We start from the raw sequence: 27,859 nt of genomic DNA, 5'->3' as shown, positions 1-27,859 counted from the left end.
CAAAAATCTACCTACCCACAAAAGGGCAACACTTTCACAAGTAGTTCCCTAAACAGCATCTTTTTGGCCGAAGAATTCATTAGACAGGTGGCTGGACAGAAGAAATTTCCGTCGGACTGTCTATATAGGAAAACTGAACATCTCTGGAAGGAAAAGGGGAAAAACCTGCATATCTGGCTAGATCTGTAGACACACAGTATCACAAATGAAACAGTCTTCCAGTTATAGATACACAAACATATGTAATAAGGACAGAAAATGAAGAGGGAAGGAAGAAAAGTGAGGGGAAAATATATAAATAGAGGGTACATACCTGCTGGGAGATGCCATTTCGTCTACATTTTATACCCAGAGAGCTCCGTAATACCATTATTGCTACTATAAACCTCCTGATAAAAATGGATCGGCTCTTGCCGACTTGAGTACCAGCTGGCTGCCTGAAAAGTGGTTTCCCCCATATATGATTCAGTCTCCTTGACAAATATACTGCATTGTACTGGATGAGTCATCAGAGGGTTATTCTGCATTTTATAGGCCTGTTTTGTCATTACTCACATTCAACATCCTGCTTCTCCAAAGTGGAAGATGGAGGCTTGACAGCTGATTGATATTTTTTTCCAATTGAAATATGGTTTTAAAAACTCCATAACCTACGATTAGCATTTATAGGAGCATCATAAGTAGCTCCTAAGGCAAATATCTCAACGTTAAATTACCTAAAATTGCAGTATACCATACTGTATGTATATATTAGCAAATAGTTAAAAAACAAAAACAAATCCAAAACAACCCACACACCTCTAACTCTTCGAAGTTGAAAGCAGGTATACTCTCAAGGTAGAATACAGATAATCTCAGTTGCTAGTTAAACCTACATGATTTATGCTGGTCCTCTCCATTCTTGTAAGTTATTAGCTGAGCTTGTAAAAAGGCAACACTATAAATATTGTAAATGTTTAGAAATATCTTATAGTCTTGTCTTAGTTTACTATCGTCCATGTCTACTGCAAGACTTCTTTTATAATTAGGTTTGACCCCACCTGATAGAGAAACGCAGGAAAAACCCTTTAAAGGATGTTGCTTTCTGTGCTCAGGGGGCCAGTATTTTTATCATACGTGTGCCTGATACTATTTGAAATAAATGCATCTTTTACAAATCCCCAAATAATATTTTACACACTTCTCATATATCACAATTCATTGGTTCTCACAATGCACACACACAGATTGATCATAAAATCAATACTGATAGTGCCTAGCCTTGAGGTTAAAATACTTCCTTCCTTATATAGTTTATAACCTCTCCCAGGTTATTTTAAGATGAGACATCTAAACTTATTAGGCACAAAAATTTGTGTACAAGTTTATAAATACAAAATGTAATATCTCTTATTGGGCTTATCTAAAAAAAAAATACCCTGAATGCCACATTTCTAGGATCTGGACAAGCTGGAAGCAGGCATGATGGGTAGCTGTGTCATCAGAATATAAAGTGAAATACCCCTGGTTGGTTTTGCTTCCCATCACTAGAAGATAGACAGGATGGAGATGGAGCTGATCTTTCTTGCTCTTTCAAAGTTTACTCCAACAGGCTCCTACCTGTTTCTCTAAAACAAGACTTAAAACACAAGGCCCAGTTTCGGGCCAGCCTTGTCTGATGCCAAGTTTGTAGAAGAGACTCCAAGTTAGCTACGAGTTTGACAGCACAGAAATATTTTTCATTAAAAAAAAACACCCCACCATACACAACACATTCCTGCCCCACACCCAAGTAGCTAGCTCTCCCCCCCAAACTAAAATCCTTTATAACTGCCCTAGTCAGATATTTCTTTTATCCTAATGGCATGAAAGCAATGTTTGACCATCTAGCACCAGGCTAGAAATACATGGTTGCTGGGTTACCCCTGCCCATTTTAGCATGCCACTGGCCATCAGCTGTTCAGGGACCAGAACCAAGTAGTACCATCGGTGCTGACAGTACAGTGAAGGTGGTATAGAGGTAACCTCACCTGATCAGACCGTTTCTTTCCCTCTGCCTCCCCCCACACCCTCCAGCCCCAACCACCATCACTCTTCACACAACCTATCCACTTAAGGGAATGGAGTAGTAACATCCCCAAATCTCTTGCCAAAATTTCAGTCACTGAATCCATCAATAGAATTGAACACTTATTGTGTAGAGCAGAGTTACCTATGCAAGTGCTTGGGAGAGCACAAATTAATTAGCAGATACAATTCCTTCTTTCAAGAAGGTTACAGTCTAGGGAGAGAAGGGAACTAAAATAATTCGAAAGGCACTAAAATTCATTACAGAAAGAGGAAGGAGAAGTTTAAAGATATGTGTACCTAAGTGCTACTGGGGTTGGGGGCGGGGAGGGAGAGTACCCAAGTAGCTAGGTTATGCTGAAGTGGAAATGGAGGAGCTGGAGAGAAAAGAATAATCAGGAAAGGCCTGGGGAGGATATGTGAATTTTAGAAGGATTTTGAAGATGGGGAAGGCAATGGTTTGATGGATGTGCAGGGGGAGGTAATTCCAGGCAGAAGAATGAGAGGGTATGAGCAAGGGATGGCAGCAAGAGAGAGAGATACAGTGAGTTAGGTGATTCAAGAGGACAAAAGTGTGCCAGGGAGAGAAAAGTATAAGGAAATTGTTGACTGAGTACCTGGAAGCCAAGGGTCAGGAGTTTCTGCTCAATGTGGAAGGGAATCCGGAACCCACTGGAGGCTTTTGAAGAGTAGAGATGTGTGCAAAATAATGTTAGTTTCCAGTGGAGACTCTAGATATCAGTTGCTGGAGAAGATGGGGTATTGGGCAAAAGAATCACATTTTCCATTTTTACAACATTCCTCATTTGATTTCCTTTAGGTTATGGCTGTTGCTAATCCTAGAGGCCATTCACTCAAATTCATTGTACAGCAAATAAATGGGTTCCTGAAATTTTGATGGGAGAAACTGATGATCCTGAAAAGAGGGCAAGCGGAAAAGTAGGAAAGTTGGAATGTTGCAAATAATATGAACGGTGGAATTCAGTGACATCTCATATCACATTGTAATTGCTTCCTTGGAAAATACTAGGTCATGGAAATATATTTTCTGATCAATGGAAGATGGAGGGTTAAAATTCTACTGCTACAGATAGAAGAGAGGGGGTAAACAGCTTAACTCCCTATTTCACATCAACTCAATGATTCAGAAAGTGGGCTTAATATGGGTGGGGTACATGTTCCAGGTTAACTAGCTCTTGGTTCAAATCCTTGAGGAGATTTACAGAATGCTTGGGGAGTGCAACCTAATGGGAAAGGCATGGGTACCAGGGGACTAGGAAAGGTGTGTTCTAGTTTCAAGACTGCCAGTTGAATAAAGTGTGACCATGAATAAGTCACTGAACTCAGAGCATCAGTTTCCTCACCTGTAAAATGGGAGAGAAAAATACCTGTTGTCCCTCAGGCTGTAAAGCTCTTGTAGGACAGGGACTGTGTCTGATTTGATTGTCTTGTATCTTATCTCAGAGCCTAGCACATAAGCACTCAATGATAATAATAATTATGGTACTGGACAAACACTGCATAAGTAATTATTGCTCCTGCAAGATAGATGTATATGTGGGGGTGGGTGGAACTGGGGGAAAGATAAATGACTCATATTGATACTTGATCCACTGGCCTAGTGATATCAAGCAGAAGAAACTAAAACTCACCTGCTTCTTGTCTAGTAAACATGACTGGAGAACATTCAACAGACCACACCCCTCCCCATATTCAAAGTCCTAAAATCCACCTCCTCCAATAAGTATTCATTAAGTGCTCAACAAATACTACTGAGAGATTATTATCCTGCTGCTGGGCTCCAAAGTTCAGAGTTTTCTTTTACCTCTTCAAAGGCTCCAGTCTGAAAGCTTCTGCCACTGCCAAAGCCACCACTACCAGCAGAGCCTCATCACCTCCCCCTTGCCTAAAGAGCATTTGTAAAGGCCCCTTTACTGGGGACTTCCCATCCATGAAGCTCCTGGACTGTGGAAACAAGACTCAATCACTACAAGCCTTGCATGTTCTTTATAGATTTACATGGAGCATCTAAATTACTGCCATTTGCTAAAAATGCTGTATGTCAGCAGTAGCCAGCTACTCTGAAACCTTATGCAGCACTGATTTCTAGGAGCCTTCTAGTATAGTGATGGGATCTTCCATCTTGAATGATCGATGAGCACTGGGCCTGAGACAGAGCACTGAACTGCAGTTCCAGCAAATACTTAGTGCTCTGCACACAGTAAGTGCTCAAATACCATTAATTGATAATGGCTTGCTCAGGCCTATACACTTCCTCATCCTTGCAGAGCATGATGAGTGATTACGTGGACAAGGGTGCAGCACACTGTGATGTGCATGTGCAGTTTTGCCTCACTTAGCTTTTGGGAGAGTGGGAGTAGACCCCAGGAAGTCTTGGGGTGGGAGAAGCTCAGAGAAATCCTAAGAAATACATTTTTGGACAGTTGGAAGAAAATGGTCTTGAGCAGAGGCTAACGTAGACGCAGCATGGCCTAGCAGATGTAGCATGGGCCTGGGAGTCAAAAGGACCCGGCTCCACTGGGATTGTCCTTGGGCAAGTCACTTAACATCTATGTGCCTCAGTTAGCTCATCTGTAAAATGGGGGTTAAGACTGTGAGCCCCATTCAGGATAGGGACTGTGTCCAAACTGATTAGCTTGTGTCTACCCTAGACCTCAGAACAGTACCTGGCACATAATAAGCGCTTTAAAAATTACCAGTAAATAAATAAAATGTAGCCAAAGGAGTCATCCGCTGCTGGCTCAGAGTGATTTCCGGTTTGGTCCCCCAAACTTCTGGTTCGTTTGGAAACCGGAAATTTGGACAAAACAAATTCCACAGGGATAGCATGTATAGCACAGAATGATTGGAACTCTCCTTAACAGGGACACTGGTTTTACCTTAAACAGAGAATTCAAGTGGCATTAATTCTCTTAATTTAGAGAATTAAGAGTGAACTTAGGTCTAACATACCTAATACTCTGAGAAAGCCAACAACCAAAAAGTGTGGTTTCAACAAAAGATTAGATATCACACATTCATCAGGCAGATGCAACAATTTAAAAGGTTACTCAAGCTTAATAAATGAGCTTAGTGGGAAGAAGGAATAAAAGACTGCAAGGCTTTGAAGTCTGAGGATCTGACCGCTAAATTTTCCAAACTCCATTAAAGAGCACCAGGATCTCTACCACTTCCGTCTGGGGCGGTTAGTGGAAAAGCCTTCTGCCCCTTCTGTCAATACAAGTTGAGGGACTGAGGAACAAATCCATAAACTTGGGAGATATGTCGGAACAACTGATAATAAAATCACAAATAAGTAAAACCCATTAGTGGAGTTGAGAACAGAGCAGAACCGTTGTTTTCTAACTTCCTGGTTAACAGACATTCCAACCTTCCACTTGCCTGTCTCTTCCTCCCCATGTTTCTCAAAAAAAAATTAAGTGCTCCTAAAAGGGACTGAAACACATGTGTCTCAAAAAATAAACAAAAATTCCAGATCTGATTTTTTTTTTCCCCAAGATCAGTTTTAGTACTGCAGTATTGTCACTGGGAGTGAAAAAACAGCTAGGGGATTCTGCCACTCTGAAGCAGACTATTTAAAAATAGGATTTCAAATTCAGACAAAAGGCAACACATCTAGATGCTATTAGATAAACAAAATAGTTCATAGGGCAGAGAGCAATTGTTGCAGGAAGGTAAACTCTCATGAGGTTTATGCACATGTAGTTGAACTGTGGAGAGGAAAGGCAACAGCCCTTCCTTCTCCAGATCTGCAGAGATCTCAATTGTGGTTGCTGGTCTGCATTACTGGGGAAGGGAGAGGGAATATAACAGTGCCCTGCACATGGTAAGTGCTTAACAAATGCCATTATTATTATTATTATATAACCACAGGAATAATCTAGCATGTCTGAAGGCTAAGACCACTAATGAGAGAAGCAGTGGGGCCTAGTGGAAAGAGCATGGGACTGGGAATCAGAGGACCGGGGTTCTAATTCTGATGCAGCCACATATCCATGTGACTTTGGGCAAGCCAGTTCACTTCTCTGTGCCTCATTTACCTCATCTGTAAAATGAGGCTTAAGACTGTGAGCCTCACATGGGACATGGAACTGTGTCCAACCTGATTACCCTGTAGCCACTCCAGTGCTTAGTACGGTGCCTGCTGCAGAATATGCATTAACAAATACCATTTTTAAAAATGAGTAAAAATATGAATTTTCATGTCAGAGGTGGGATAGATGAAAAATCTCAGCATTGGGTTTTTTTTTTAATTTTCTAACAAAAAATGGGCAATCTTAAATCAAGAAGGAACTGGACTAGTAAAATGACCATCCCACATCTGGACACTCACCATGGTGCTTGTGCAGCATTGCCTACAGACAGTGAAAGCATTATGTCTGAGACCAACCCAACATTATGGGTAATAATAATTATCTGCCTCTGCTCTAAAGCTATGGAAAGATAAATTGAGTTTCCCATTTCAGTTCAGCATTTTATGACGCCATGGATTTTTACTGGGGGAGGAAGGTGGGGCTAGGGGGAGATTCCTGACCTTTTACACCTTTGAAATCCAGTATTCTAAATACCACGGTGAAGTATATACCTTCAGGCAAGGCAGGGTACAGGCCATAAGGTTATATGGTTACACGCGTAAGTGGGACAGTATCATAGGGTCCATATTACAGTAACTATTGTTCGCTTTTGCAAGCCTGAATTATCCTAGATGAGGCAACCCCTGCACTGCAAAAAAACGACAGTTCAAGTGCCAATCACTCAGATTTTCTTCTACACCTCCTCAAGTAGAGCTTAGAGAACTTAACAGTCTTCAAAGAGGGCAGGTCTAAGAAGTGTGAGAATCCTTTCCCAGCAGATGGGCAGAAGTTGACAGACCGATATCCGCTGAGACTTCCTGTGTTTCCTAGCTGCTTGTGATTAGATCTTCTGTTCCCCCTGCCTGTAGTAAACACCAGACTTCCTTGCAATTAGCATAGTGCAATTAGGGCTAGGGCCACAGGGGCACTAAAAACTAAGAACCTGGTAAATGAAAGATAAAGGCAGAAGCTGTGGCTTGGCTTGCTTTTATAGAAGAGATAACCTGTTATCAACACAGATTGCTACAATTTAAGACAGAGCAAATGCACCTCTCCTTCCCCCCCCCCTCCACTAACTGATAAAGGGCAACAGCAATTGACTTCTTAACAGTGGAGTCTGGGGAGTCTATTTATTTTGCTCTAGGGGTCTACAGAGAGGTCAGCTGCTTTGGAGCCCAAGTCAGAGGCAACAAAATGTTCTCGAAGGCAGCTTGGAATGTGGGTTCACAGTCAGGCTTTAGCCCAAACAGCTGTCATGGGCAGGGGTAACCCACCAGGAAGTCGTCCCCCCCAACCCCTTCTGCATGGCAGGCAGTCGGGGGTTTACCCACTTCTGTGACAGCTTTCTCTTTTCCTGTCAGCAACCATGAAACCCTGGTTTCTGTATAAGTTGTTGGCTGCTGACTGCTAAACCCTGGTTTCTGCTCAGTTGCTGGCTGCTGATCCAGCAGAACAGAAGTCAAGCTTTCAGTTGGTGTGAGGAGAGGGGAAGGGGGTGGGGCTCGGGGGTCACTCCTAGCAGCCTCCACGGAGATGAGATGAATATATGCATAGACAGTGTCCCAGATCAAATGTATCCCCCCATTTGGTTCATCTGGTCTCCACCTCCCTTGCTGAGTAAGAATTCAAAGGCCAAGACTGGACTCTGAATGACCCTGAGTGACCCTGCCCGCCTGTTTGAGGACAAGCTTGAGTTTCGAGCCCCAGTTTGGGCCTGGACCTCATGAGCCACAGAACAGCGCTCTCCTTCAGCCCCATCAAACAAGAAGTCACAGGGCAGACACACAAATTCAGTTTCAAAAGATGTGGACTTGGAAACTGTCCTGAAGTTTGTCCTCTCAGAAATCCCTTGGATCTTTCTGGATTCATAGCACTGCCTAAATACCAGCATTCAACTTAAAGCCATTAATTGGTCAAATAGCCTTTTGAAGTCTTTTGCCCCTCACTTCCCCTCCCAGGCAGTCATTTCAGAGCAGACATTTTGAGACTGAGCGGATCCTCAGACCCGCACAGCTGCATTAGAAACGCTCTCCTACCAGATGTGTTGACTCCGAGTCCTGAATTGAGGGGATTTTCTCCAGTGAAAGGGTTCTGTGGTCTCTGGCCCTCTCTTCTCTTAGCCAGCAATAGAAAGCTAATTATGTGAGACTTTGGTATCCAAACCAAGGCTAATTCAGATAATTGTAGGAAAAGCGAAGAAAATTGGTCATGCGCATACCAGATTGCTTTGGGTGCCTGGTTTCCTTCTCTACACCAACTGCACCCTTGGGATTGGTTCGAATGGGCCTGTTTTCCCTCTGCCAAGTACATGGCCCCTTTAAGAGAAGTCGGCCCCAACCACCACTCTAGAGCACTTACCTGGCTGAGATGCCCCCTGGGCATTTTGGGCATGTGGTAGATGAAAACCCGATGTTAGGTGTCCACACGGTGCCACAAACTAACTTGTGGTTAGTTCTCTCCATATATTTGGCTTACACAGGTTGCAAAGTGAGCTATTTGAGGGCAAAACCAGTAAAATTAAACGGTGGATAATCTGCTCACGTGGACACTCTGCTCACACTGATGCAGGCTGTTGATGGCTTGCGGTATTTAAGCGCTCACTATGTGTCAGACACTGTGCTAAACACTGGGGTTGATATGAGTTCATCAGGTTGGACACTGTCCTGGTCCTTCATGGGGTTCTTAAACCCAAGCACAATATACTGTTGCAAAGGATTGAGGTTCTTGAGTCCACATATTGAGGTCCACAAATCTCTTCAACTTGGAGCATTCAAACTAGGCACTTGGATATGCCATATTAGAAGTGTGCTTTTGGAGGTGACAGGATCAATTTATTGGTTAGAGGGGCCCTCTGGGAGAGGCTCCACGTGCAGGGGTTGGGGAGGAAGGTAGATGAAGGAGAACATAGCACCCTCTACCACTGGGGTCTTCTGATGAAGGGAGGAGGAAGGAAGCACTCTGTGTCCCATCCATCCCCTCCCCCTTACCTGCTTTAACCAACTACCCTGTCAGCTTAAAACCCTGCCTGCCTTCCTAATGGTATATAAGTCGGCACCACTTTCCCTTGGCTAGTGAAGCTATTTCCCTATTTCCCTCAGCAGAGCTGGACTGCTGTTCCTATTGTTCCTGTTCACTGAATTTACCTATTCTTATTTATTTCTTATTCTTTCCCCTCTTCTTCCCCTCCCCAAAATGGTCCTCTCCTTGTGGGCCAGGGTCTGAATCAATGTCTTTGCACCTTTCTCTGAGCTTCATACAGTGTCCGGCACATTGTGTTTGTCCAGGTGAGTTTTAATAATAAACAATGATGGAATTTGTTAAGTGCTTACTATGTGCCAAGCACTGTTCTAAGCGCTGGGGTAGATACAAAGTAATCAGGTTGTCGCACATGGGGCTCACAGTCTTAATCCCCGTTTTACAGATGAGGTAACTGAGGCCCAGAGAAGTTAAATGACTTGCCCAAAGTCACCCAGCTGAAAAGTGGTGGAGCCGACATTGGAACCTACAACCTCTGACTCCCAAGTCCAGGCTCTTTCCATTAAGTCACGCTGCTTCTCCTAAAATTTTTAAACTTTGGGCTTTAAGCTGCAAGCTTGGGACTCCAGGCCTGAAGACCTGTGAAGAATTGACTACATTGCCACTCGCCATTTCTTGTCCCTGACAGCCATGTCCCTGCTGAAGGACGGAATGCAGAGAGTAAGTAGGTAAATAGCAAGAGGTAAACTGCTTAAAACAAAAAGGGAACAAGGGGGAAATCTCTCCAAAAGAACTGCTGGCAGGAGGCCCCAGGCCACAGCCCCAGTTCCACGAGAGGAACACACCCACATTTAAAATTCACTGGCCCCTTGGCAGCACTTGGAAGTCAGCCAATGGAAGCAGTTGCTGAGCAGGCCACCACCAGCTCCAGTCCTGACCTTACTGGGGACACAAGCCAGTCTTTCCAGCTCGCATGGATCTTGGGGAAGGAAAGACCAAATCTTGGCCCTGAAACAGCAAGGATACAGAACTAATGACCCACAAGGTTCAGAAGATGACAGCTAGAAGACCTATAACATTTGCAAGGTTCAGAGCACAGGGTCAACCCTACAGCAGGATAGAGTGGAAGGCCATGCATCAATTAGTGAAGACTTTGACACCCTGTGGGACAGGGACTGCGTCCAACCTAATTAACTTCTACCTACCCCAGCACTTAGAACAATGTTTGATACATAGTGACTAACAAATACTATAAACAACACTGTGTGTGGGATGGTGGTGAAAGCAGGAGCTAAATATCCCTCCGCAGAGTGGCTGAGAGAGCTAATCTGTTGCTTTGAAGCCATCACCCAACCCCAGAACAAACCAGTCACAACATCAATCAATAAATCAATGGTACTTACTGAGTGTTTACAGTGGATACGGAACTGTACTAAGCACTTGGGAAAGTGCAATACAACAAAGCAGAGTTGGTAGGCAAGGTCCCTGCCAACAAATCTCCAGTCTCCTCCACCTTAAAAGTTGACCTCCCTGCACTGTTCTTTAGCAAACTAAAAGCTTAGCCCATTTCCCCTGGACTTCCGGGGTCATCTGAAAATTCTCCTCATTACAAGGGAGTGGGGCAGCGGACACCAGAAAGGCAGGTTCTTGATAAAACTCCCCACAGCAGGGCAAAGCAATGAAATACAACAAACTAGGGACTGGCAGTCCTTGTTTTCAATATCCAAATTCAGATGTTTAAAATCTATTTCTCTCCATTTCTACCAAAAATATGTTAAGTGTTTCACCATTCCTGGTACAGAAAACCAGCACAAAAACTGGGCTACAAAATTGGATTTCCAGTCAGACAATTACAATTAAAATGCTCCAACAGTCTTTAAATTTTTGCATTTTCTGGGTGGTTTAGCTGAGGGGGTTGGGATAGGGAGGTGGGAGAGAGGGGAGAAGGAGAGAATGAGGGAAGCAGAGGAGGAGACTGAGGCATTGCCGGAAATGGGAAAGGCCAGACCTGGGGGTGGAGGAGTCCGGTCCCTCCACAAGGAGAGCAACTTTGCTAGTGGGGTAAGGAGAAGGAAGGATTTTGATCCCCTGTGCCTAGGAAGGGGAAAGTCTTTCCACACTGCTGGATTGCAAGGTCTTTTCCCCCGCCCCACTGAGCAGCACTTTCAGAAAGTACTTTCAGAATCTGTGGTTGACTTAGTAGGTGTTCGGTTACCGAATAGCTTGAGGCACAGCTGAATATGAGTGGGCTGGTGAACCACCATGGAAAATTACGGTTGCTCCTTTCAGAGGAACTAGAGAAATCCTTCCTTCTGTCCTTCCCTCCTAGAGGCAGGCACGAGGGAGAGGACAAGAGGTTAAGAGTCCTACAGAAACTGACCAATGAAGCTTTATGCCACATAGTCACATAGGAAAAAAAATAAATCAAATCAATCATATTTATAGTGTGCAGAGCACTGTACTAAGCACCTAACAGAGTTGGTAGACACATTCCTTGCCCACAGTAAATGCGTCAGACCCCCAACAATGAGGTGATCCAGAGTCAAAATCTCCAGGTCAGTGTCCCGCAACCAGGAAGTTCAGACAAAATCTTCATGCTCCATTCCCCTCTTCTACAGCTCCATTCAACACCTTACCCAGGAAACCTTGCCCACTAGGTCAAGGAAATTTTGGACTCATAACAAAATCCTATGTTCCCCTGGGCTTCCCTGTAAATTTAGGGCAAACAGTTGGTTCTCCCGCAATAGAATACTTGTATTCCGAAAGTACCTGGTCTTATGGAAAAATTACTCAAATAATTGTTACAATAGTTATCATCACAACATGTGAAGCACTGGTGCTTACTAAGTGGCAAGCACTGGGCTAAGGACTGCTGTTGATACAGAATAATCAGACTGGTACAATCCCTGTTCCACAAAGGGATCACAGTCTAACAGGGAGGGAGAATAGGCATTTTCTTCCAGGAAACTGGAGGAAACTGGCTTATGCTTTGATCAAAGCCACACACATGCCCACAGCCTCTATGTCTACTCACAATGACCTGCGGATCATGTTCAGAGAGTCAGACCAACCCATGCTGTGGAAATAATGTTCCCTGACTCTTCAGTGGGGGTCTATCCAAATCAGGCCTCAAAGGAGCACAAACTTTAAAGCTTCTCTCATGTAACTCAGTAATAATAATAAGTCATTTGTTAAGTGCTTAGCACTGTACTAAGTACTTAGGTAGATACAAGCTAATCAGATCCCATGTGGGGCTCACAATTTAAGAGGGAGAATGGGTACTGAATCTCCATTTTGCAGATGAGGGATTGAGGTACAGAAGTTAAATGACTTGTTTAAGGTCACATAGCTGGTAAGCAGCAGATATGGAATTAGAACCCAGGTCCTCTGACTCCTAGACCTGTGCTCTTTCCACTAAGCCATTAGCATGTCAGAAAGAAAGCTTCAAGAAGGACAACCAATTGGTTGGAGTGCAGACAGCCAGAGTCCTGGGGGAAAGCTGGAGGCAGCGGATAAGGACAAGAAACTAAAGGGCCACCAAGGCTCAGTGGTCTTTGAAGAGTTGTGAGCCAGCATATAAAAGGGGCTTCTTACTGTTGAGGTGGAAGAGAAAACAGAAAGGCCAAGGAAAGGAAATTCTGGGGCTGGACAGAGTTTGAGGGAATGGAAAGACTTCCAAGAGTCTCATCATAGAGACTCTGCTCAACTCGACAGAGCTTCTCTGAGAGGGGTTTGTGGGAGAATGGAGGGCATATAGATACCCAAACAGATGTGATTCCTTGAGTTAAATTTGGTAATTGAAGTCAATTTGGAACAGAGGCAGACTGAAAAGAACGGTTCTATTCAAGCAGAAACTTCAAGAAGAACAGGAGATAAGAGGAAAAGCAAAAACAGGGCCAGGCTCCACAAACAACAGATCCAAACAACAGTATAACATAAGACAGTCTCTGTGTGAGAGAGAGAGAGAGAGAGAGAGTGTGTGTGTGTGTGAGTGTGCACACAGTGTGATTAGAGCAGAGGTTCCACCTTGACCTTCTCTACCGCACATGCAGACGTAAGGTAAGACAGTACAAAAAGCAAGTCTGCATTTGTGAACTTGCATTGTCTGAATCAGATGAGACATTTTAATTTTCATTGCTATAAGTTAGGACATTACTTTGCTTGGAGGCCAATGGCACCTCATTAACTTTGGCCCTGGATATCTCTGGGTTGCCAGTGTTGTCTTGGCCCCTGAGGAAGGCATGAGTGGGGGACCTGGGGTCTATATCAGGGTGGGGAAAGCACCCTGGGCACAAACACAAGTCAGTCACCTGTAAGAGTATCTCTTCGAAGGAGTCAATCAATCAATGGTATTTATTAAGTGCTTACTGTGTGCAGAGCACTGCACTGAACACTTAGGAAAATACAGAGTCGGTAGATATGTTCCTTGCCCACAAGGAACTTATACTCCAGAGGAGGAGACAGACATTAAAATAAATTACAGACATATACATAAGTACCGTGGGCTGAGTGGGGTTGAATTAAAGTGTTAAAAGGATACAGATCCAAGTGCATAGCTGAAGCAGAACGGAGATCTCAATAAATATGATTGATTGAGAGAGTAGTAATAATTATGGCATTTAAGTGCTTACTATGTGCTAAGCACTGTTCTAAACACTGGGGTAGATATAAGGTAATCCGGTTGCCCCACATGGGGCTCACCAGTCTTAATCCCCATTTGACAGATGAGATAACTGAGGCACAGAGATGTGAAGAGACTGGCCCAAAGTCACCTAGCAGACAAGTGGCGGAGACGGGATTAGAACCCATAACCTTCTGACTCCCAGGCCAGTACTCTATCCAGTATGCCATATTGCTTCTCTAACATCTCTAGCCGGATGATTCACAAATCTACCTCTCCAGCCCTGACCTCTCTTTCTGTGCAGTTATACATTTCCTTTTGCCTACAAGATATCTCTATCTCGGTATCCCTCCAACACCACAATTATTAAAAAATGGTATTTGTTAAGTGTTTACTATGTACCAGGCATCATACTAACACTGGGGTAGAAACAAGATAATATGGTTGGACATAGTCCATATCTCACATGGGGCTCACAGTCTTAATCCCATTTTACAGATGAGGTAAATGAAACTCAGAGAAGTTGACTTGCTCAAAGTCACACAGCAGGCAAGTGGTGGACCTGGGATTAGAACCTAGAACCCCTGGCTCCCATGCCAGTGCTCTTTCCATTAGGCCACACTGCTTCTCTCCAAAACAGAACTCATCTCATCTCCTCATCTTCCAAACCAAACTAAACCTCAGACTTTGCTATCACTGAAGATAGCACCACCATCCTCCCCATCTCATAAGCCCATAACGTTGGCCTTATCCTAGACTCCTAGAGTAGGGGGAAAAAGGACTCAGTCGTGGAAGGCCACTTGGAGATGAGATTCACTAAGGCTCTTAAGGTGGGCAGAGTGGCCGCAATGTTGGATAGGAAGGGGGACTCCAGGCCAGAGGAAGGATGTGGACAAGGGGTCGGCAGCAAGGTAGATGAGATCGAGGTAGCATGAATAAGTAGGCTTTAGAGGTACAAAGCGAACGTGCTGGACTGTAGTAGGAAATCAGTGAGGTAAAATAGGATGGGGCAAGGTGTTTTAAAACCAATAGTAAAGAGTTTCTGTCTGGTGTGGAAGTGGATGGGCAACCACTGGAGTTTCTTGAGGAATAGGGAAACAGACTAAATAGATTTTTAGAAAAATGATCTGGGCAGTAGTAAAGTATGGACTGGTATTTATTTTCAGTGCATACTGTGTGCAAAGCACTGTACTAAGCTCTTGGGAGAGGAAAAGAGAATTGGCAGACATGACCCCTTCTCTCAAGGAATTTACAATCTAGTGGATGGTGCTCATGTGTTCAGTTGGCACATCGCCTCCAAAGAGCCTTCCCTGATTATGCTCTCCTTTCCTCCTCTCCCACTCTCTCTGCGTCACCCTGACTCCCACCCTTTATTCATTTCCTTTCCCAGATCCACAGCACTTAAGTACATGCCTGTAATGTATTTATATTAATGTCTGTCTCCTACTCTAGACTGCAAGCTTGTTGTGGGCAGGGAATGTGTCTGCTTATTGCTATATTATACTCTCCCAAGCACTTAATACAGTGCTTTGCATAAAGTGCTCAGTAAGTCTGATCGAATGAATGATTGAATATAGTAATTTCCTTTATGCTTGCCTTGTCGCTTTGTAGAACAGGACTGTGGTATCAATGCCTGAAAATCTAGATTCCCATTTAAATGGTGAAAAAGGAAGTTATTGAATCTAGCTGGGGCTGTAACCATAAAAATTACTCAGTTCCGAAATATCAGAGCAATTATGTCGTGGTGGGTCTCCCTCCAAAGTTAGTCTCCCAGATGTGTAGTAGAAATAGTACTATTAATTGCTTATTTGTACAGAGCCCTGAACTAAGATCTGGGAGAGAATACACAGGTGAGAATTAGACAGTCCCTCTCCCTCAGGGGACTCACTAGAGGTGTTCTCTTTCCTTCACAGACTATGAGCAGGGACTGTATCAAACCTGATTAATCTGTATCTACCCCATTGCTTAGAACAGTGCTTGACACATGACAAGGTCTTATTAAATATCATGACAGTAATACAGTGCTTCAATCCTTAGTATTCTTTCTCTGCAAACCTCCACTTCAAGGAAAATTCTGTCTCACTACTATGGAAAAATTCTTATCATTGGAGAAAATAATTTAAGAATGGATAAACATGTACAGGAAATAGTTCTATAGAGGTCTTGATCCTCTGAAGATTAATAATCCACACAACTGGAGCCCAAACTCCAACACAGAGGAAATAGGCAAGTTATGAAAACAGGAAGAGCTGGAAGTTTATTTTTTAAATGTTATTTTTGGGCGAATATTTGTTCTTGTGCAGCTCCAGATACTGACACAAAAACCTTGATCTGCAGGTCATTCGCTATAAAAGCGCAGCTGCGTTGCATGTTTCCTCAAGCCATCCCATCGGAGATCCCAATTCCCTGCTTGGAAGGGCTGCACAGCCCTAGAAAACATCAACTTGGGTTACAAGGCTACATGGGTTTCTACTTTGCCCATGAGGGGGTCTTATTTTAACCAAATCAAACTAAGGCAGCACCACATAAATATTCCCAAATTGGAGTGAATGGAGGTAGAGAACAGAAAAAGGAGGGGGAGTGAACTGAAGGGTGAGGAAATGACGTCTCACATGAATTAAAATGCATTGAGCAGATAGTTTTCCTCATGCCCTCTCCCCAGTCCCAGGCTACATAACTCCCTTCAAACACCGTGAGGTATGAGGCTTCCTTGAAAGAGACCAGATTGGTTCTCAGCCTCCCCTGTGATTAGGGTCTAGTTGGGTTCTAAATTGGATTTTAGATTGGGTCCAGTTCAGACTTACAACCCCAAGGCCACCTCAGGCTCATCCCAGAACAAACTAGGAACTAGGTTCTAATGCCAGGCTTCCATGATATAAGGAGAATGAGGATGGGCAAGACACAAAGGGGTAAGAGGTTATGCTTGTCAAGTGAGAAGAAAAAAGTTCTTGGGGTAGTGTGGAGGAAAAAGATACACTTAAAGTTACCTTTACGGAAGCAGCATGGCCTAGTGGAAGGAAGGAGCACAGGCCTGGAAGCCAGAAGGCTGGATTCTAATCCCAGCTCCAGCACTTGCTGCTCTGTGACCTTGGGCAAGTCATTTAACTTCTCTGTGCCTCCGTTTCCTCATCTGTAAAAATGAAGATTCAATACCTGTTCCCCTCCTACTTAGACTGCGAGCTACATGTGGGATAGGATAGCTACTTCCAACCTGATAATCTTGTATCTACCCCAGCTCTTAGTACAGTGCATAATAACCATTTAACAAATACAACAAAACTGTGATCCTTATTATTAAAAAATTAATGGTACAAGAAGTCTAGTCTGATGTTAGAGGGTCACTGGTAAGAACTCATTCGTACACCTCCAGATTCTCAGAATATGGATTCCTTCCAACCGTAGGCTGGGGTTCCCAACTGACTACATGCTATTAGCTGCAACTCTGCATGCTGGCGTGGGCCTATACGCATCGATGCCAAGCTGAGAATTGTAGCCATGCTTTACCCAACATCTGACTAGGCCTGACTGAGCAGTTGTGATTCTGCAAGCTTCTAGACCATAAGCTCCTTGAGCCCAGGGAGAGTGTCTACCCACCCTACTGCATTGTATTCAGTGCTTGGCACATAGTAAGCGCTTAACAAATACCAACATCAGCATTATTATTATTCTCCCGAGTGCATAATATAGTACTATTACAGAACTACATAATACAGAGAAGCAGCATGGCCTCATAGATAAAGTGCAGGCCTGGGAGTCCGAAGGACCTGGGTTCTAATGTCAGCTCCACCACTTGTTTGCTTTGTGACCTTGGGCAAATCACTTTATTTTCTCTGTGCCTTACTTACCTCATCTGTAAAATGGGGATTAAGACCGTGCACCCCACCTGGGACAGTAACCGTGTCCAACCCAATTTGCTTGTATCCATTAGTACAGTGTCTGACACACAGTAGGGGCTTAACACATACCACAAGTATTACTATTACTCTGCACACAGTGAGTAACTAAACAAATGCCACTGACTGATTCCACTTGGCTGCCTTCAAATGGAATGGTTTACATTACTGTGTAATGGACTGCTGGAGTTATAGCCCAGAAAGTGTGGGTAGCTTTTAGCTAAGCAAAGCACAGCATCACGCCTACCAGGACAGGTCTCCCGGATCTTTGGCCCGCAGAGGAAGAAAGCCTCAAATCTGAGCAAGGTGAGCAAGAAGTGTCAGGCAACCACTCTCTTCCTTTCAGAGCATTACTAAGGTCACATCTCCTCCAAGAAGTCTTCCCCCAAATAAGCTCTCTTTTCCCTGGTTCATTATCCCTCTGCATCGTCTACGCACTTGGATCTGTGACCTTTGGATGTTTTTATATTTTCCCCATGCCCACCCCCACAGCACTTACGTATATATCTGTACACTATTATAAATTACTTATTTATTCATATTAATCTCCATCTCCCTCTCTAGACTATAGGCAGGGACTGTGTCTCATAATTCTGCTGTACTGTACTCTCCCAAGCACTTAATACAGTGCTCTGCACATAGTAAGTGCTCAATAAATACCACTGATTCTCTGATCTGCCAGATCTGGAGCCATCATAGAGTTCTTCCTCAGACTCGGGGGTGGGAGCGGTGGGGAGAGTGGCAGCTGTCCATTTTGAGTGTGGGGACGAAATGGGATGGAGCAGGAGTTTTAGGAAAGATGGGAACTGGGAAGGGCTGACTGGGCAGAGAGACACCTCTTTTGGGCCTCTTCAGCTCTGATTAGAAACTCTCAAGTCTGGGCATCTGGCAGAGAAAGCCACGGGGGCCATGGAGACGCTAGAAGAAAGCTAGTGAAGGCAACGAGGTTTCCAACGCTTCCAACTTTAAAAAAAATCTCTGGTATTGTATCATTTTAAAAATGAAAACTACTTTAAGAAAATGTTGCCATTCAAATCCTGTTCCTTTTGGTCAGCAATCAATGTTGCATTTGCGTATTCTGGGCATAATGGACTCAACTCGATTAACTTCGAACAATAGCCGGTGTTGGAAACATCTTTTTTAACACAGTCCAAAGAAAGGATAAACCCATCTCCCTCTGCCCCCCACTCACCTATCAGCTCCCAACAGAAGGGAAATTAACCTATAAGGAGAAATTTTGAAAACACTCATCCTACTTTCAAGAAAACTTCAATATCATGTCTAATCAAAGTTGCTTAACTTTATTTCCGCCTTTCCTTAGCTGTATCCTCTTTTGTGAGTCTTCTAGCAGAGTATCAAGCCAAAATGTGGCACATACAAAGCAACACAGTCTACAAACATTTTGTGAATTAGCTTTTCTTGGGAACTCTTAGTTTAAGAGTTTAAAAGACAATGTGTAAGGTACAAACCCTTTATTACCCATGCTTTTTTTCTGAATGGGTAGCAATATTTAAATGGAATGGTTATTTTGATCATATGCATCACTTAAGAAATGTAAAGATTCATTATTAGTACAATAATAATCCACAGCCCAATACCCATCTGAAAAAAAGCACCTGGTCCATTTTCTAAAGACGGGTTATGCCCCACTTATTTTGCAGTTGATATTTTGGAATTATTGAGTTTTAACCTGGCCCACGGTTAACTGCATGTTGTCCTCTTACTGTTTTAAATCCTTCTCCACATTTTGGAGCAAGTTCTGTAGCATTTACTGTCATCATCATCTATTGGTTGCCCAAATGCAAAACAATGAATTAACCAGTATATAAGTGATGTAGCTTGCCTTCAAGGAGTTTACAATCTAATGGGGAGGATTAGCAGCTACAAATTACAAACAGGCACCAAATAGCAAGGACTGAAATAACTGAATGCAAATAAAGGTACACAGAACTAAGAGAGCTGGTTGAATGGTATGAGATGAAAGTGAGGGCTAATCTTGGAGTGCTTCTTGGAGGTGGTGGCTTTTAAGGTTCTTAGTAATAGTGTAGAGACATTTTATCCATCTACCCAAAAAAAAAAACCCCAAACCCCCAAAACTTTACTATACTCCAAATTCCTACGAAATTATCCATTGAAATACAAGAGAGACAAAAGAGAGGTGAGTATTCATCGCAGCCCCACTGACCATTCCATCAACAAATCAGGAGACAAGTAGCTGGCAAGTCATTTTGAACACAAACTGCCTCACCTCAATATATTCTTCCACCCTAGACACAGATTATCTAATTTTCACTATGCTTTAAATGCCAGTGACGTCACTAAGCTTCCTGAAATCTTCCTCCACCTTTCTGGCTGTTCCTTCCAGAAAATGAGTTCAGGAAAAGTGGAGGGAGAAGAGGTTTGGGGATGTAGCGGGGGAAAGGTAGCCATGTGCTCATCCACCTCATAAGGGATGCAGTCCTAGGGGCATAGAAAAAAGAGGGTGATCTAATCTCCCTCTCCCACCCTTGCTCACACCCCCCTCTCCAGCTGTACAAGGAAGTTAAATAAGGACAATGACTTCATTGCCTTGGTTTTGAAAGTTTGAGGGAGAATTTCAATATTTGCCTTAAGTGGATTAAACTTTTCTTGCAAATTGAAACTGGGCCATCTAATACCTCACTCTCATATACTTTAGGGCACTGGGTGCTAAGGATTTTTGTTTTGTTTTACTTTTTAGGGAGGGTGTTGGAGTGACATTTGCCAATCATTCTCTCTATTCAGGATAGCCATTTGACTTTTTTTTTTTAAATGGTGTTGGTTAAGCACTATGTGCCATGCACTGTACTGAGTGTTGGGGTAGATACAAACTAATCAGGTTGGACACAGTCCCTTTTCCACGTATGGCTCACAGTCTTGATCCCCATTTTACAGGTTAGGTAACAGAAGCAATGTGACTTGCCCAAGGTCACACAGCAGACAAATAGCAGAGCCGGAATTAGAATCCAAGTCTTCCAAATCCCAGGCGGTGCTCTATTACCAGGCCACATTGTTTTTATAACCACCAGTCTTATTTTTGGCTGGACTGTCCACTGCTTCGTCCTGTATATGTGCGTGGGAGAGTTGGCAAAAAGCTGTTTCTCGAGTTTCTTAGTGTCGTCAATGGACAACCTAGCTCTACCTCTGGTCTACCACATTCTTTAAAAAAGTAAAATCTGTTACAGAAAATACTTTAAGTCCTAAACACAGTTTCCCGAATTGTATGGACATGGTTGATCTTTCCATTGTTTCTCTTTAAAAGCAATCCATTAATGAAGTGAGCTCTGCCCTGGGTTACCAACTGTGATTTCCATCTATCATCAGAGACCACTTGCACCAAAAGTGACTGGAAGTGGCTGGTGGGGTAGGGAGAGAAGAGTCTGCGAGAAGGGAAAAAAAGGAGGAGGTGGTGGGAAGTGGAGAGAAAAAACAGAACTAAAACACCTACTGCAAAACCCTGAGTCGGGTCTGCTCTGCTTTTATTATTTGCTGTCTTATGCAGCAGGATAGTGATTCTGCAGTGCTGTTGTTGCATTTGTGGTTACATTTTTGGAAAGGTTCCCTTCATCTAATTCTTTCAAAATAGAAATGCATCAAGCAGATATATGGCTCTTCTCTCCCTGCAGCACCCCACCCCAGAGAGAGACTGAGGATCAAGACAGAAAGGAAATACCAATCAATCAGCATTCAACGCTGTAACGTTGCCTTCTATGTAATCAATCGAGGGTATTCATGCACAATTGCTTATTTTTATGACTCATTTTAAATACTGGAACTTTTTCAGTTAGGTTTCAGAAAATAAGAGGAACATTTCTACAAGAAGAAAAGTTTCTCAGACGAAATGCTCAATTGAGTCTAAACATGTTTTCTGGTAATGGAAAGTTCTGAATGGTTGCTTCACAGGATGACATTTCTCCTTGCCCCTATATACTTAACTTCTCAATTTTTTTTTTTACCCAACACATCATCTTCCCAAATCTCTTGTCACCTCAATAGGAATTAGTATATTATTTTTTCTTTACTTTTTCAACAGTTCCCCAGCTACGACCATTATGTGCAATTTTTTCTTGGTGGTTTCTCATTCTCACTTTTAGCAATCTGGAAGCCTGATTATTTCACACAAAACACTCGCGGTCACACTCATTTCCGGCTTCACTAGCTGAGAGTTTAACAAAATTCTGACTTGTAAGATTTTCAGACCCAACAAAAATGTACAATATACTAATGAACACAACAGGTTTGCAAAGCGCTTCACTGTTATTTAAAGTCATTATTGAACTCCATATTTTGTGGCTGTATAGGTAGCTGTGTACAAAGTAATAAGAGGGCAAATAGATTTTGGGACTTATTTGAATTATAACTAAATCGGAAGTGTCAAAATATATGAGAAGTGAACACTGTAATGCAGAATATTGTTCTTTAAATATTTAACAAGCTAATAGCTCTCCTACTAGCAGTGTCTGAATAGCTGCACTTTGAATTTGATGTAGAAAAACTGGGAAAGGAAAAAGAATGTCAAGTGCTGAAGCGCTCTGCCCTATCAATTAATATGGCTCTCATTCTTACATTGGATCTCCTATCAGATTTAATACCTAACCACAAAATTAATGAGGAAGCCAGTGATTTTAATCAATCAAGGTGCAACTGGCCACTTGTTTTAACAGCAAATTAAGTTATGAAGATACACTGTTAAATCCTGAGGAAACTGGGGGACCATGGCACTTTTAACTCCATCCTTTAGCGTAGTGATTGAGTGTCCTCTTCTGAGGCTTGAAATAGGTAGCTTTCAGACCTCCATTCTTAATTTGCAAATAATAGTAATATTAATGGTTAAACATTTACTACTGTACCTACATTGGGGTGGGTATCATGCATTCAGATCATATTGATTGATAGTTTCAGTCTTTGTCTGACAAGGCTTCATGGTCCAAGGGTGCAAAGTCATATGTTTTTCCAATCCTCAAAGCCTGATCTTGATTAAATTCACAGTGCTTGCGTGCCTGCAAAAAAAGGGCCTTAAACATTTATCAATCATCAACTTTTGGTGAATGCCTAGTATAGGCTGCAGTCCGACCAGTCCCTACCCTCAAGGAGTTAGTGCTCAGTGCTAAAGCACCCATTTAGCAATACCTCCAAGGATCAGGGGACGCAGACAAGATCCTACAAGGTTTCCACAGTAGTTCTGCCAAGGGCCGTCTGGGTATCTTGAGAGTTAGAGGACCTGGAATGACTTGTGTTCAGGGCTTGGGATGTGGACAGTAAGCATTTAGAACTCCTGGTTTCAAGAGAAGCAACGAGGCCTACAGCATGGGTCTGGGAGTCACAATGAGCTGGGTTTGAAATCTACATGACCTTGGGCAAGTCACTTAATTTTCCTGTGCCTCAGTTACCTCATTTGTAAATATGGGGCTCACCTGTGACCCCAATTTGGGACATGGACTGGGTCCAACCTGATTAGCTTGTGTCTACCCTAGCACTTAGTACAGTGTCTGACACATAGTAAGCACTTCACAAATACCTTAAAAAATTAAGTGCCCTTCTTCACTTTCTTTCCTTTTTCCCCACCTCATTAATCCTGTCATTGGAAGGAGAAAGAGTCCAAGTATCACTTCCTGCCCTGTGGCATCTTCCCTTCTTCATCTAATCACTCCCTTTCCCTCCACCCCCCAATTAAAAAAACACCACACTCCTATCAGAAAAGTCAAGCAGTTTGCTCTGACAGGAAGGTTTTAGTAAATATAAGTCCTGAGGATAACACACCACAGGCAGCCCAATGAAGGAAATAATACTGGTAATCCTAAACAAAGTCTTTTTATTGTTATTGAAACTTCGGATTGCTCTTCAACATTAATAATGGCTGTGTCTTTCCAAGATTAAATTGGACTTTTCAAACAGTTGGAGTAGGCTCCTCAATATGCGTGAAGAAGGCAGGACTCTAAAAATGGAGTCAGTCACTCAGTAATGAGTTCTTTTGGCCCAAAGGTTACAGTTTGAAGGTACATGTTCAGACAACAGCTGAAAGTATTTGTTTTGGTAGCATAATGAGTGGCATGAACTACTTGTTTTTTGTGAAGCAGACTTATTTGCGTTGGTTTTTAAACAGGTTGCATCTGTGACCACCAGTTTGTCACAAAAAAGATATACCTTGATTCAGGTAGACTATTTACACTTTTGTGGGAAGGAATTTGTCTCCCTTTTTAATGAACTATCCTGCCAGATTTCTTAGTAATTCTGACATTAAATAATAATAATAATAATAATTGTGCTTGGCAAGTGCTTTCTATGAGCCATAATGTACTAAGCATTGAGGGAGCTACAAGATTATGGGGTAGGACACAATCCCTGTCCCACACAACGATCACAGTCTAACAGGTATTGGGCCCCCATTTTACAAATGAGGAAATTGAGGGCCAGAGAAGTAAAACGACTTCGCCCAAGGTCACACAGCAGGCAAATTAGCAGAACCAGGATTAAAGCCCAGGGCTCCTAACTTAGTTCTGTGTCCTTTCTATTAAGTCACGCTGCTTAAATATCTGTTTTTCCTCCTCCTAGCCTGACAATCCCATGTGGGACTGAGACTGTGTGACCTGGTGATCTACTTCAGCGCTTAGAACATCATTTTTATATTAATGTTAATATATTTATATTTTATATTAATGTATATTTACTTATACTAATATCTTTCTCCCCCTCTAGACTGTAAAGCTCGCTATGGTCAGGGAATAGCTCTATGTTGTACTCTCCCAAGCACTTAGTACACTGCTCTGCATAGAGTAAATGCTCAGTAAATACGATTGACTAGTAAGCACTTAAATACTGCAATTATTATTACTAAATGAAAACAAAAGGCATACACGTTTATAAACGGTAATAAGAATGCTACAATTGTACACAGAAAAAACAGTAGCCACAGGTGTTCAATAAGCGTAACTTTCGTTTTCAGCTCCCCTCAAGCAACAGACTAGAAAGAAAGCCTTGTGCGTGGTGAAATCTGCAGCCTGGCCCATTTGAGTCACAGTAGTGGGGCTGGAGAGGGAGGGGCCACAAACTCATTTCCAGGGGACTTTCGGGTTGTCCCCGGGGCCACTAGAGAGGCCAGGGAGGGCACCCAAGAGAACCAGCTTTGGAACTCATAATAGGGTAGCCATGTTTGGTTTGTTCTGGGCGGCTGGCTTTCGGCTGGCCTGACTTCTGTGAAGTCACACAAGGCACTGGATGTCTCTATATCCGGAATTCTCATTTTTAAGTTCCCAGCCTCCCTCCAGCTGTCCTCAGATTAGATAAACTAGCTGGGTTTTTCTCTCAGAGAGGGAGCTATCACAAGGAAAGAAAAACAGTTGTTTCTTTTTTTCCTTCTCTACATTCTCTGCTAAATTCTGACAACTAAAAAACAGTACCATATGCATGCAAAAACCTGAGAATATTGGAGAGAAGTAAACAATTGTTATTCTAAATGTGATTAGGATACCGGGGAACAAGAGCATTCTCTAAAGATAACTGAAAACTTTCTTTCTGGCTTTCTGCGAAATAGGTTACGCTCTCCCTCCTCTTTAACCCTCAGGAGATTAAGTGAGGGGAGGAGGAAAGGGAAGAAAACTTTAAATGGAATATTTCAAAAGTCTCTAATTCTGAACTGATTCTGAACTTACAAAACAGTTTCTGCTAAAAAAGCCATGTACAAAGTAGAGGTGATAGGACCCTCACCTCATAATGCGCTAAAAATAGCTCAAAGAAGCTTGTGAGGCCAAATTCATCTTTGAATCATGAACAAAGTTCATGGTGTTTAAAGACGATATGGAACCCCATCATGGAACAGACCTCAGAGGAGCTGAGGAGACGCTGGATGAATATTTGACTCTGAGGTTAACACTGCTCTATCAGGCAGAAAATATACTCTAGAACTTTAGTCCACCAACTGAATGAAGATGCCCAACTTTTCATCTCATTAAAGTTAAAAGACTGTCTTTCTGTGCCTTGACTTTTCAGGAAAACAGCAGGAAAGAGTAGAGATCACTATCAAAGCTTTAAAAGTGAAAAAGGCTGAAGCTTCATTGAGTAAAACTCTCTGTAAACACTAAATTAGTTCCCAGTTGCTCCTCCATTTCAATGCAGTCTTTTGAGGCAGAACCACCTCCTCCTCAGCTAAATAAATCTCAGTTTCCTAGAAAAACTGTGCTCACACAAAGCACTTCAAGTTTTAAGCCTCTTTAAGTGGATTGGCTCTTTGGATGCCAATAGAAGCTAACAGAAACCCACTCCCTGCAGGTGGGATCATCAAAAAAGCTGAAGACGGGACATAAAAGCAACATGCTTGTATCTATCACCCATTGTCTTTAAGGCATGAAGTCCCAGAAAGGCTCAAGGGAAAAATTCCACTCTTAATAAATGTCACATTTAAGTGCCAAGTACAGGACAGTGCCAAGCACTGGTGTAGTTGCAGGATAACCAGATCGGACACAGCCCCTCCCCTACATGGGGCTCAGAATCTAAGAGCTTGGGAAAAGAGATATTTAATTCCCACTTTCATCTCTGAAATTATTGAAACCAAACGTTTCATCCTTAAAATCTGTTCATGGACTGAGGCAGTGACACTGTCATAACTGTGCGACACGGGTTGCAGTGTCCTGACCCAATGATTTCTGCACCTGATCAACTAGAAGGCAGTACTGCCTAACGGTGAGAACGGTGAGACCACAGGACTGGGAGTAAGGAGACCTGGGTCTAGCCTTGGCTTTGCCATTTGGTTGCTGTGGGACCTTGGGCAGATCACTTATCTCTATCTTAGATTCCTCACCTGTAAAATGGATATTACATATCTGCTCTCCCTCTCTTGGATTGGGAATACTGTTTGGGACAAAGACTGGGTGCAGTGTGACAATCCTGTGCCTACCCTAACACTTAGAGTGCCTGGCACACAGTAAGTGCTTGGTAAATACCAATCAATCAATAGTATTTATTGAGCGCTTACTATGGCCAGAACACAATACTAAGAACTTGGGAGAGTACAACATAAAGTTAGTTGGTAGACAAGTTCTCTGCCCACAGAGAGCTTACAGTCTAAAGGACATATTATTATTTAGCCATACTAAAACAACAACAACAAATCCAACCTGTTTTAACCAAGCCTGTGACTTTCTTCTTTCTCCACTATTGATCCCAAAATCAAATCTGGGGATCTAGTGTAACTGCCACACAGTTATTCTAGCAAACCATAGCCTTTTTCCCTAACAGGACCTCCAATATGTGAAAAGTAAAGTTTCAAAAGGTGCAGTTATATTGAGAGGCACCCACTCTGAGGGGAATGACAACGGCCACCATCCTCAAAGAACTGGGCTTCCAAGAGCCCACCCCAGGTTGGCTCACAAATCAGTCAATGGTATTTATTGAGCACTGTACACAATACTTGGGAGAGTACAATATGAAATAAAATCTCCAAACGAAATGTTGACACCTCTTATTACAAAATCATGGGGCCAAAGAATTTACTGTCACCAAATCTTTCATTTTGGTGTGATTAGGTAATCGACGAGTTTGGTCACATGGGAGCCAAAAGCAGAGTGGTAAAATGATAAAGTCTCTGTAGCAAAACCAGGTTCCACTTCAGGTTTTTTTCCTGTAAGTGGAAATGAATGGCCAAAAGTTAGGCTACAATTAAGGAGAAGCAAAGAGTCCTGAGAATCACCACATTGGAACATCAGGCCCTACTTGAAGGATTTATAGATTAAACCATTGTCATTCTTTGAAAAGTATTTGAAAACAGTCTTTTGAGTTTTAATAGTTTCTTCTCGTGCATTACAATGAATGCCAGACAACAGCCACACTGATGTTACATGACCACTCACTAGTAAATGGCAAAGAATCACAGGGTATGGTACAAAACTGTTATTTTTCCAAGTGATTATTTTGAACCTGCCCTTGCAACAAGAGAGACAAATATGTTATGAGACATCTCAGTATGTAGAAAAACAAAAATTGCAATTAAACAAAGTCAAAATTCCCTAGTTCTTTCCTTTCATGACAGGTGGGAAGAAAGCCATATTCAGAATGTGACCTTTTAAATAAGATAGCTTCCAAATTAAATATTAACAATGTTCAATTTCATTTATTTTTAGCAGTTTCCCTCTGTTTGCAAGGTTGAAACTATTGGCCACTTATATGCTTTAGGGAGCAAGGAAAAGCAGATATGTAAATGGAGCATTAATTTAGAGGAA

At 42.6% G+C, this 27,859-nt stretch overlaps 1 protein-coding gene across 2 annotated transcripts in view; it reads right to left on the bottom strand.

Moving 5' to 3' along the window:
* Positions 1–27,859, bottom strand: part of SPRED2 (sprouty related EVH1 domain containing 2) — a 102,896-nt gene that overhangs the window by 47,561 nt on the left and 27,476 nt on the right. Inside the window, exon 1 of one of the 2 annotated variants that reach the window (XM_007672072.3) lies at positions 314–404. The exons of the other annotated variant lie outside the window; for it this stretch is intronic. Coding sequence (XP_007670262.2) covers positions 314–330 — 17 coding nt within the window. The 5' untranslated portion in view covers positions 331–404. Of the gene's footprint in view, positions 1–313; positions 405–27,859 lie in introns of those variants that run through there. 2 annotated transcript variants of the gene reach the window in all.

This window comes from Ornithorhynchus anatinus, chromosome 9 (assembly GCF_004115215.2).
Source record: "Ornithorhynchus anatinus isolate Pmale09 chromosome 9, mOrnAna1.pri.v4, whole genome shotgun sequence".
NCBI lineage: Eukaryota > Metazoa > Chordata > Mammalia > Monotremata > Ornithorhynchidae > Ornithorhynchus > Ornithorhynchus anatinus.
Note: the sequence above shows the minus strand (reverse complement) of the source record. Positions and strands in the feature narration are given on the sequence as shown.